This window comes from Felis catus, chromosome A2 (assembly GCF_018350175.1).
Source record: "Felis catus isolate Fca126 chromosome A2, F.catus_Fca126_mat1.0, whole genome shotgun sequence".
Lineage (NCBI taxonomy): Eukaryota > Metazoa > Chordata > Mammalia > Carnivora > Felidae > Felis > Felis catus.
This window is the reverse complement of record NC_058369.1, coordinates 59,532,649-59,544,121: the sequence shown is the minus strand read 5'-3', so window position 1 is coordinate 59,544,121 and position 11,473 is coordinate 59,532,649. Positions and strand designations below refer to the sequence as shown.

The 11,473-nt window shown below is 56.1% G+C and overlaps 1 protein-coding gene across 5 annotated transcripts; it reads right to left on the bottom strand.

Moving 5' to 3' along the window:
* Positions 1–4,142: 4,142 nt before the first annotated feature.
* CA2H3orf22 (chromosome A2 C3orf22 homolog) lies at positions 4,143–10,901 on the bottom strand. 5 transcript variants are annotated; one of them, XM_011280246.4, is made up of 4 exons: positions 10,792–10,901; positions 7,319–7,448; positions 6,486–6,617; positions 4,143–4,491 (listed from the first exon to the last, which is right to left on the bottom strand). In XM_011280246.4, the coding sequence occupies exons 2-4, from the start codon at positions 7,405–7,407 to the stop codon at positions 4,320–4,322; spliced, it is 393 nt and encodes a 130-aa protein (XP_011278548.2). In that variant the 5' UTR covers positions 7,408–7,448; positions 10,792–10,901; the 3' UTR covers positions 4,143–4,319. The 5 variants fall into 5 exon arrangements, with proteins under 5 accessions (XP_011278548.2, XP_011278549.2, XP_003982620.3 ...); XM_011280247.4 differs by having other exon boundaries at positions 10,780–10,891; XM_003982571.5 differs by having other exon boundaries at positions 7,319–7,408; positions 10,792–10,863.
* Positions 10,902–11,473: the final 572 nt, after the last annotated feature.

Here is an 11,473-nt window from a genome sequence, read left to right as displayed (position 1 = left end):
GGCTGGCGCCAGAACGTGTCTGTCCTCACTGATCACAGGCTGACTGCCCACCCCTCAATGGCAAGGTCCCAGCTGGGTCCTCCGATGGCCCGAGGAAGACGGGGTCTCACGTGAATAGCTGGACAAGAGGGCGCCCAGATTTTCTGTTAAAACGCTGCACCAGTTCCTAAAGGGATCCAAAGCACAAACTGGACATTTTAATGTACTGGGAACTTTTATTTCCTGGTTTTCCATCTCTCAGAACTGAGCGGTGCTGCTCACCGCCCTCCCCAGCGTGGAAGTGACACTGGTGGGTTGGGTTGCAAAGACCTGTTTAGAATGTTTTAGCGTTCTGCTGTTTCTGGCTTTGTCAGGAAAACGTTTCCCGGATTTTTTGTAGTTATGGTATTGGTTTGTTTTTGTTGTGTTGTGTTTTGTTTTTTCAGTTTTATTTTGTGGCTTTGTCATCCAGGCGGCTTCCTGGGAGGCGTATTTCCATCATTTAAAGTTGTGCTAAAATAAATCCCCGGTTCTTTGTAACAACAGCACTTCATGCATTATTCAGTTTCGGAATCGCAGCCAGCAGCATCTGCTGGCCTTGGCGACTGGCTGGGTGGCCTCCGGGTGAAGGCAAGGCCCACAGCTGCTCAGGTTGCTGGGTCGTTACGGCACCCTGCCAGATCGGTGGGCCACACCTCGGGGTGCTGCCCTTCCCCACGGGCCTGCAGCCCTCTTCCTGGGGTGAAGGCGCGGCTACCTGCGGCACAAGTTCAACAACGGTAACTCCTCTCGTTCAGCAGAAGGGAGTCAGAACAGCTGCTCCATGGAGCCACTGGGGACACAGACTCCTCTCCTGCTGCTCCCCCGTCCCTAGGCTGTAGCCCTCCTCCACGTGGTCCGCAAGACCAGATCGTCCTCTCCCCAAGCATCAGAATGTTGAAGACGCACACTGTGGATGGATTCCACGTTCTGCCTCCAGTCAGGTGCCATCGGCCAGAGCCTACCATAGCAGCCTACCTACCGCTATGCCCCTGCTTCAGGGGAGGCTGGGGACAGTACCCACCCCACCCCCGGCCCACATCCCACTAACCACTTCCAGGTACTGTGCCCCAGTGGCTCCCAGCCACCGCACCCGCAGCCCTCCTGTGGGTTCCCTCTGACCTGCTTGGCCTGAACACAGGGATATTGGGTGTGCAGGGAGTCGGTGTCCCCGGGCAGCCCTCAACCCACGTCTGCTGGAAGTTGGGGGACAAATACTGCAGCCTTTGCCCCTCTGGTGGGATACCACTGAGGCATGACCTGCAGAGTTCTCCCCTGGGATTCAGTGGCACCAGCTCAAGAGCACACCCCCTGCCTCCTTTCTCGTCCCCATGTCTCTCTGGGGCTTCCTGTCTCTTCCCAATGACACTACTTGCATCCATATCCTTATCTCCAGATCTGCTCCAGGGGGAACCCAGCTTGGGACAGGGGACCAATCAGGACTCCATTGCAGACTTGCTTTTATTTCATTGGTCCCTAAATGATCGGCAATTGGGTTAATTTGTGTCCGTTAGCGTTACTGTGCCGCGGTGAATGTCCCTGCATAGTTCTCGTCCTGCGCGTGTGGGTACGATCGCAGGATAAATTCTTAGAAGACAGATCCACACCCCTGGGCACGCTGTTGACTGTGCCTGTTCCTCGGCTGGCTTCAGCTCTCTGCCAATGTATGTTTTACTGTGGCTGTGCTCACGGCACCAGGACAATCCGGGATCTGGATGGTCGCACTTAAATGCTGGTGGCATGCCCCGGGTTGCTCTATGGGCCGCCGTGATATGCTTACCTCATCCCTCTGCACTCAAACATTTAGGTGTTGTCCATTTCCCTGTGAGGACTTCTGCCGTGCATGCTTCCTGAAGGGTCTGTTTTCTTCTTTGAGGACATCATGGACGGAGAAACACTCGGCACACAGCAGGACCGACAGACAGCTCCTTTGTTTTTTTCTATTTTACTTATTTATTTTTAAGTTACATCCAAGTTAGTTAGCATAGAGTGCCATAATGATTTCAGGAGTAGAATCCAGTGATTCATCCCCTGTGTGTCCCCAACAAGTGTCTTCTTTGATGCCCCTTACCCATTTAGCCCATCCCCCACCCACAAGACCTCCAGTAACCCTCAGTTTGTTCCCCGTATTTAAGAGTCTCTTAGGTTTTGTCCCCTTCCCTGTTTTTATATTATTTTTGATTCCATTCCCTTATGTTCATCTGTTTTGTCTCTCAAAGTCCTCATATGAGTGAAATCATATGATATTTGTCTTTCTCTGACTAATTTCGCTTAACATAATATCCTCCAGTTCCATCCATGTAGTTGCAGATGGCAAGATTTCATTCTTTTTGATTGCCAAGTAATACTCCATTGTATCTATATACCACATCTTCTTTATCCATTCATCCATTGATGGACACTTGGGCTCTTTCCATACTTTGACTATTGTTGATAGTGCTGCTATAAACATTGGGGTGCATGTGCTCCTTCGAAACAGCACATCTGTATCCCTTGGATAAATACCTAGTAGTGCCATTGCTGGGTCATAGGGTAGTTCTATTTTTAATTTTTTGAGAAACCTCTATGCTGTTTTCCAGAGTGGCTGCACTAGTTTGCATCCAGATAGCTCCTTCTTCCCTAAATATTCTTTTTTTTCATGTTTATTTTTGAGAGAGACAGAGTGTGAGTGGGGGGAGAGGCAGAAAGAGAGGGAGACACAGAATCTGAAACAGGCTCCAGGCTCTGAGCTGTCAGCACAGAGCCCGACGTGGGACTCGAACCTATGAACCATGAGATCATGACCTGAGCCGAAGTCGGACGCCCAACCGACTGAGCCACCCAGGCGCCCCTCGAGATACTCGTTTTAAAAGGTTAGGAGGGAGATGCGGTTACCTTCGGCAGAAGGAGGCGGCAGGGCGCCGCTGGAGAAGAAGCTCCCAGGCAGGTGTAATCATCAGTCACATGTCACTTCATCCTTCTGCTGCATCACAGGTGTGCAGCACCATATTGTGTATATTTCAAGTAGGACACAGCTGTGCACATTGCAGGAAAACTGAGACACACACAGTCCACGTGGAGGTCAGCCTGGCTCTGACCCCAACAGGAGGGGACCCTGGGGGGGGGGTCCCTGCTTCCTTCTACCACCAGATGCTGCATGGTACACCAGGCCTGCTTCCCACCTGGGCCTGGAGGGAGGGAGGCCCAGAGTCCTTTGCTGGGGTGTCTACCCTGTGGCAGTCCTCTGCACCCCAGACACCCCAGGGCATGCAGCAGAACTGACTTCTGCTTCCTGCAGGCCGAGAACCAGCACCCACCTGTCCCCAGGGCCTGGGGAGGGCCCCTTTGCAATTCTCACTCCACTGGGGACCTCATTCCCCCTTCTTTCTGGAATAGGGCCCTTGTCCACCTGACCCAGTGCAGCCCCCATAGCCATTTTCAAGGTCCCCACACCCTCTCTCCTAGGGAGAGGGCTATCGTTAGTGTCCCCAATTTTATTCACCCAAGGACTCCAAGGTGACCTCCTAGTCCCTCTCTTTGTAGAACAGAGCAGAGGAAACCCTCACATCCTCAGCAGGCACCCTCCTACATAGTGCCGCCATTACAAACTCCAAAGCAGTTGGTATTACGTATACTTCCTTTGAAGACTTTGTAATGCACCGACGGCATTCTGTTAGGTTCGTGTATGAAAATTGCAGAAATTAGTAGCCCTGTCGCCAAGTTCCCCAGTTCTACCCAGAGGTCCTGATTGTTACCTACTACACACAGACACACACACACACACACATGCAGGAGCATATCAGCCACACTTCTGCTGTGCCTTTAAAAAATTCTTAATATGCTTTGTGGATTGCTCGAGAGCATTATGTCAAGAGCTGTTTCTTCATTTCCGTGGCCGCCTACTGTTTCGGGGTACAGCCCTGATGTCACCGAACAGCCCCCTATTCGTGGATATTAGGTGGCCTCCGATGCTTTGTTGTTTCTTAGGGCGCTGTCATGAATGTTTTGTCCACATACGTTTCCTCACATGCGTGAGTACATCTTTGGAATCAGTTCTTGGAAATGACGTCAGTCCTCTCACTAACTCTCACGCCAACCCAAGATTAAACATAGATGAGAACACGGAGGCTCAGGAAGCAAAGTGCTCCATGCAAGTGGACACAGGATGTGAACCTGCGATGTTTATTCACACGGTGCAGGTTCTGAGGAGATGAATAGCCCCTTCGAGGCGGTACCCCCCACTCAAGTTCACCTCTGTCCGGAAGGGAGGGCTCTGGGGCCACTGCAAGGTGGCCGAGAGGGAGGCCGCACAGAGCTGGGCTCTAGGAGAGGCCTCTGGAGGGGTGGGCAGCATGGGCACCAGTGAGGGCAGCAGGGACTCCTGACCCAGGGAAACGGTGGCTCAGTAGCTTGAATTCCCAAAGGTAGCTCTGTGGAGGCGGCAGCGGCGGAGGGCTGAGGCTGGACGGTGATGTAAAATCTGGTGCCCCAAGCCTAGGGAAGCCACGCGGAACCCCTCTGGTCCAGAGACGTCGGCCAGGGCCACAGCCAAGTCTCTGCTCCCTGCCCAGACCTGCCCTGGGACCCCACACCAGCCTCTGCTGTCCTCCTAACCAGCCCCCCACCCAGATGTCCAAGTCAGAACTCCTACGTCGCCAGGACTTGGTCCCCCAGGCCTGCCCAGACACTGAGTGTCATCTTCGTGCCTGCCAGAAGGTGCACCAGCATTGTGTGAGGCCACGTATCCTCCCCTAGGCAGCATTCTCTAACAGCTACATCAGGTCTGGACATGCTACCCTCCTGCTCCCCAGACTTCAGTGGCTCCCCACTCCCCCTCAGACAAATGTTGGCATTTAACGTTCTCCCCTACCTGTCTCCTAACCATCCCGAAAAATGGCACTTCAAATTCCTTAAGTGGGACATTAATCTGTCCCACCTCAGGATGTTTGCACTTGACTTCTGCTGCCTGGAGCATCTCTTCGTATACGGTTCCTGCTTCTCACCCGGGCCCCCATGCCCTCTCTTACCCTCTCTCCCCATCCACTCTCTGCCCTACTTTGGCACCTGCTGGCCGTGGCCGTTTGGCCCCCAACAATCCCACTCTGGTCAATTCCCCAACAGAGGGCTGGCGGGGGTTCAGAGGGCGGAGGACGAGGTGGGGGATCTCTGCCGCCTGCTCCCCGTTACTTCAAGCCTTTGGCAGAGGCCCCACAGCCACAGCCCCCTGCCTGCCCTGGAGCTCACGGCCCCTGCCCACCCCTCCACCCCAGGGGAGGGACTGGCTCCCCACTGGTGCTGGGCCCTGGTGGGTTGAGAAGCCCACGGCCTCCAGAGCTCCCTGACACATCCGCTGACCACTTCAGTTTGTCCTCCAGATCTCTGCTCTGTGTCATCCGCTGGGAGACCTCTTCCCATAGCAGACCCTTGGGGCAGGCCCCAGCACCAAGAGTCTGGGCCCTTGTGCACAGCCTGACTGGTCCCCACAGGACGCCTGGCTGGAAGCTGATCCCATTCTGCAGCAGTAGAAGCTGAAACTCAGGACCCCCTGTGCTCTCAGACTCCAGCCTCTGCAGTTCAGCGCCCACTGGATCGGTCCAGACAGTTGGAGCAAGAGCCCACAGCCAGATGAGGGAGGGAACGTGATACCCAGGACAAAAGTCAGGGCCAGTAGGGGCAGGGAATAGGCACGCAACTGTGTGCGTGTGTGTGTGTGTGTGTGTGCGCGCGTGCGCTCAAGCCTGAGTGTTTTAATTGCCTCTCCGGATATCTGGTTAGGGGACTGTGCAGGTGTCTCTGTGACCTGCCAGAGGTGATATACAGTGTGTGGAGCCAGGGGCTTGGCTAGTCAGAACAGACACAGGGCTTGGAGTTGGAGGGAGGCGCAGAGGCAATCAGGGCGGAGCTAGGGTCTTTGGGAGGTGGGGTGATGCCCCCCACCAACTGGTCAGGGAAGCCCTTCATTGTGTAACAGCTGGTGGGTGCCAGCCAGCCCAGTGACAGGGTGAGTACGTGAAATGTTGTGTGGTGGGGTCTTCCCAAGGGTTTCCGGGTGCTTCACCGTGTGTGCCCGTGGGTGGGAGGTGCATTCACGTCTATGCAGTCAGTTTAGAGGTGGCCAGTCCCAGAGTCCCTTGCAAGTGCCTCCACCCTCAGAGCAGGCTGCACGGAGACCCGAAGCTTGCCGGCCCTTCCTCTGCTTTGCCTGTGCCGTGTGGAAGGATGGCGGCAAAGCCCCCACCCCCTCAGGCCTGCTTCACCACCTGCAGACGGGGCCCGCCCACCCGAGGGTCCCCTGCAGCCTCTCCCACAAACTGCCTTGCTGTGGAAGGAACCACAGGACATTAGCGCCTCCTTTCTGGACCTCGGTTTCCTCAGGCTAGACGTGGAGCATGCTGGGTCATGAACGTCTGTGTACAGACCTGGGGTGGGAGGCTTGTGTGTGGTCAATGGGCAGCGGTGGCTGTCCACATCCTGGGCCTGACACTTACCCTCTGACTGGAATGGATCTTGTTGGCACCAGCGTCTTCTGCAGGGGCAGCTGATCCCGCAGCGAGTCATTTCTCTTCGTGGCCTCCCAGGGCTTCGGGAACTCTGCGTTGGGGGCCGTCAGCCAAGAGAACCTGCAGTGGGGCACCTGGCATCTTTAGGTGACCGGCAGCCATCAGCCACATGAATAGCTCTTGGTCATCTGGACCTTTCTGCTTGCCAGGTGGCGTTCGAAGCGCTTTATCAACATTAACCCACATGTCAATTCACAACCGTGCTATGAGGCAAGTCTGGTTGCCAACACTTTGTAGATGAGGAGATGAGGCAGGGAGAGGTCAAGTGACTTGCCCAAGGTCACACAGCTAGGAAGCCCTCCAGAGTTGCTGCATTTTTTCCCCCAGGACCCTACACAAAACATTTAGTAACTGCTGCTGGCTGAGGCCCCAGAGCTGCCCAGTCTGGGGGTCTCTGCTGCTTTCTGAGTGCCCTGGGGGCTTTACAAACCAGTCCCCACCCCAATCTGATCCCATCACATGTTTGGTAGGGGGAGGTGTTCACGAACATGCTCCTCAGGTGGTTCCTGTGAGGCCACTGGCCCAGAGGCAAGCAGCTGGCTATGGCTCTGGGATGGCCCCGGGGGTCCTGGGCACCCACCTAGAGGCCGTCAGCTCAGATTGGGATGGGGGTGGAGAAGGTGAAACCCAGACTGTCACAGAGCTGCGCAGGGAGCTCCCTGGGGATGAAAAACCCCACCCCAGGCCCAGGCCATGGAATGTGCTAGGGGGTGAACTGAGGGGAGGCGGGACTTTGCCCTAGTGGTGGGGAGGTCTTGTACCTGTACGGAAACTTTCTGGCAAAATTTTCCCGGATCTTGGTGCTCCTCTTCTTATGTTGGGGGCACTTCTTGGGGTCCTTCAACCTCATCCTGGAAGGGGGTTAAACTCTAGCACACCCTTCAGCCATGGCTGGAAGGCAAGAGGAGGCATCTCAGAGCCAGAGAGGCGGTGGGAGGAGCCGTTCTGGACCCAGACCAGGCACACGGTACCCCTGAGGACCGCAGAGGGGAAGAAGTTGGGGGCCCTGCCAGCCTCATGGGGTTGAATGAAGGCCGGGTCATGCTGGCCTGTCACTGATGCCTGGCCTCAACACACTGCACCTGTTATGAACACTCTCACGTGTGTGTGTGTGTGTGTGTGTGCACGCAGCTTTGTGTACCTGCACCTGGGATGGTTCTCAACCAAACAGCCCATCCCGAGCCCCAGCAACCACGAATCTGTTCTCATGTCTATACTGATGGGATTTCACAAGCGTTGTACCAATGGAATTACCCAGTAGGCATCTTTGGGAGCCTGGCTTCTTTCTCGCAGCATCACTCCCTTGGGAATTCTCCCAGTGGGTGGGAGAATCAGTGGGTGGTTCTTTTTTTCAGTGCTGAGCAGGGTTGGTTTTATTTATTTTATTCATTTATTTTTTAAAATTTGTTCCAGTTTATTTATTTTTTGTGGGAGGGAAAGATAGTGAACAGGGGACAGGCAGAGAGAGAGAAAGAGAGAGAATCCCAAGCAGGCTCCATGTTGTCAGCACAGAGCCCAACACGGGCTGAAACGCACAAACTGTGAGATCATGACCTGAGCCGAAATCAAGAGTCAGATGCTCAACCGACTGAGCCGCCCAGGTGCCCCAGGGGTGTCAGTTGTAACAGGAGCTTCCAAACAGCCTTCCAGAACAGCTGCACCGTTTCTGGTACTCACCAGCCGTGTACGAGGGACTGTCCTTTTAAGGCACCCAGTGCACATGCAGGTAGGTCAGGGCTGAGAAATGCAGGGGTTAAGGCCTGACCACTACTGTTTCCTTTGCCATCGAATCGCCCGACCCTTGCCCACCACTGTCTGTGCTAATGTATCTTCACCGTGGCCAGAACAGCCGTCGGGTCGTGAACATGTGAGCTTAGAGCTTGTGATAGAGCCAGCCCCCTGCCATCCTTGGCTCCAGATTTGGTCCCTCGAGCGGACGGGTGAAGCCGCAGCGGGGGGCTGGCTCCTGGTGTGGAAAGACGCCCAGAAGCAGGGCTGGTTGACAAGCTAGTGTCAGGCTGGGACTTGGAGCAGGGCACTCTCAGCAGCCCCCCACACCCGCCCTGCTCCCACCTCTGCAGGGAGGTCGTGTCTGCCACGCTGAGAGCTCTTCTCTGGCTGCACACGTGTGCCAGGTGCACACACAAGTCACGTGAGCCCCAGGAGGCTTCTGCCCTCAGAAGCAGCCTTGGTGGCGGGGGGGGGGGGGGGGGGGGGCGGGGTGTGTGGAGGGGGACAGCGACATAGGGGGAGTTGCAGACAAATGTCCTGGCTCCCTCTCCCCTCGGTGGGGACAGCTCCGCCGGCCAAAGGACCCAGTGGGACTGGGCTGGGTTGCCCACCGTGGTGACCACACACTATGTCTCCTTCCGGCCCCTCCTCACGTCCGGCCCCCCCCTGCTTGTGCCTCCTGTGAGCTGCTCCCAAAGTACCTGCACTCGCGGGCCTGTCCCAGGGTCTGCGCTGGAGAACTCAAACCAACAGGCCTCTTCCCCGCAAACTCTGGAAATGTCTGCACTCACCAACCCATGTTGGGAAGGTGAAAAGTAACTAGCCATCCACCTAGCTTCGTGTCTCCACGCACACACATGCACAGGCACATGCGCGTGAACACAGGGCCCATGTGGCCGCCGTGTGGCTTCCCTACCTCACACCACTCTGCTCCCTCGTCCTCCCCGTGCCCCAGGCTGACCTGTGGGCTCTCTTCCCTTTCTATTCACTTCAGCTACACCCCACCCACGGTAAAAAACCTAGTGAAATCTGGAGGGATGCCAAGGGAGAACACGGTGCTTTTCCCAAGTCTGGGGTTCTGGGGTCCCCAGGAGGCCAGTGGACCTCGGGCAAGGCTGTTCCAGTGGGGACTCAGTGAAATGGGCTGCGCTGCCCATACTGCTCCCATCGCCTCTGGGGCTATGAGGGCTTCTGGAAACCCTCACTGTGGGCAGAGGGTGTCCTTGCCTTGGGCAGGGGATGGGAGTTGGCTGTGGTGCTGTCTGCTCCAATGTTATGGCACACTGACCCCGGGGTCCTCGACAGGAGCTGAATGGCCTCACTGGACACAGACGCTCCTAGTCCAAGGCCAAGCCCACCTATCTGTGAGCCCAGCACACGCCACTCACCTCCCTGGCTGGCCCGGTCTCTGATTCTGGAAGATCAGCGTTCCCAGAGGGCCTTTGCCTGGCCCAGAAATGTCAGCAGCAGCCCAGCTTGCCACCTGTCCCCTCAATCCTACCCAAAGGTCTTCCTGACCCTGAGCAGGGGGCCTTTTCCACTGACTTGCCCACCTGGCAAAGAGCTTTGTTTGAGGTGGGGTCCCTTTCATAGTCCTGGCCCTACAGCCCTTTACTGTCAGCCATACTTGGGCAGGTGGCTAACTCCTGGCTATGGCTTTTGGCCCTCCTCCTCCTGAGAAGCCAGATGAGGGACCCTGCCCAGGATGGTGCCTGTGTCATGGTGGGAAGCCCAGGCTCTGGGCTCAGCGAAGTGTCTGCTAAGCTTTATGCTTGACCTGATGGAGAACAGAATACGATCACCCCTGTGTTTCAGGTAAAGACACCAAAGCCCTGAAAGGTTAAGTGTTTGCCTATGTTGCCCCCCACCAGGTGAGCAGGGGAAGAGGTGGGGTCCAGAAGCCCATCGGGACTTCACAGCCTCAGACAGTCCTGAATGGGGCTAGAAGAGGTGACCGCACCAACGACGGACCCGAGGAAGAAGCCCTACCACAGGAACCTAGGAGTCTGGAGGAGGCGGGAGAAGGGGCACCCCTCACATCCACCCTGTACCTACCTGCAGACCCCCTAAGCCATGCGTGTGACCCTGCAAACTGACGGGGTTGAATCTACCTCCCTCGGGGGCAGGGTGGCCCCTGCAGAGCCCAGGGTGGGACTCTGACATCATGGCCTTCTGTCACAGGCACCGTCTCACTGCGGCTTCCCAAGCTGACCTGGAACTGTCCTTCCCAGCTGCCCAGACTGCCTCCCCAAGTCCTGGCAGTGATGATGATCGGGGCTTAGATCAGGGCTCCCTGGCATTGCCCCTACCCAGGTGTGAGAGAGATGCTGTGCCCCTTCAACCCCCAAGACCGGTCCCAGAGCATGGAGGCAGAGCCCTGGCAACAGCACTCTCCTGGTTCAGCAACGTAAAGAAACACAGGCCTTGGTGCACGGAGCCTCCAGCTGGAAACGAGTGGGCAATTGAACTGTTCAAGCTACAGGCTACTCACGGACTGGCTTACGTGATGCCAGAAGGGCGGAAGCTGGCCATGGTCCTGGCTTCCATGCTACCCCAGGAACACTGGCCCTAGTGCCCCAATAGGCCAGGCCCATAGGCTCATTGTGACATCAGAAGCCCTTGAAGTCACAATCAGTGACACCCCCAGCTGCTAAACTATGTGGTTCACAATCTGGCCTGAAGCCCCTCGGGCCCAGAGAATGGCTGTAGAGACAGCAGTGACGGCCTGCTGGCCTTCCTGCTCCCAGCACCCTGGGTGGAGCATGCATGTGAACGTATCCTACAGCAGGGATCTCTTCCATGCAGGTTCTGGGAACAGAAGAGATACCCCAGAAATAGCTGAAACCTCACTTCCATTGCAAATCTCTTTCCTGACCAACTCTGACCTGAGCTCTACCCACAGCCCAGAAATCACGGGATGAGGGTTTGAGCCCAGGGCAGTGTGAGAGTTTAGGGCATGGGCCCTGAAGGTCAACTCTCTGTCTCCCAGTCTGGGCCACTGGCTTCTATGTGGCCTCAGGCAAGCACGTCAGTCTCTCTGTGCCTCAGTGTCCCAGACTACATCTGTGTTTGGAAAAAAATCTCTCTGGCAGAAGTGTGGAGAACAAAGTGAATGGGACCAGGAGTGAGTGTGGGTAGACCAGGTGACCAGCAAAGGCAGTAATGCAGATGAGAGGAGGCGGTGC

Bases quoted from the DNA above. Each gene is read 5' to 3' on its own strand.
- CA2H3orf22 (XM_023250091.2), bottom strand. From the start codon at position 9,879: ATGAAAGGGACCCCACCTCAAACAAAGCTCTTTGCCAGGTGGGCAAGT. The intron at 7,409-9,676 runs GTGAGTGGCGTG...ACCCCCTTCCAG, and splicing joins AGACCGGGCCAGCCAGGGAG to GATGAGGTTGAAGGACCCCA. The intron at 6,618-7,318 runs GTACAAGACCTC...GCCCCACTGCAG, and splicing joins GCCAGAAAGTTTCCGTACAG to GTTCTCTTGGCTGACGGCCC.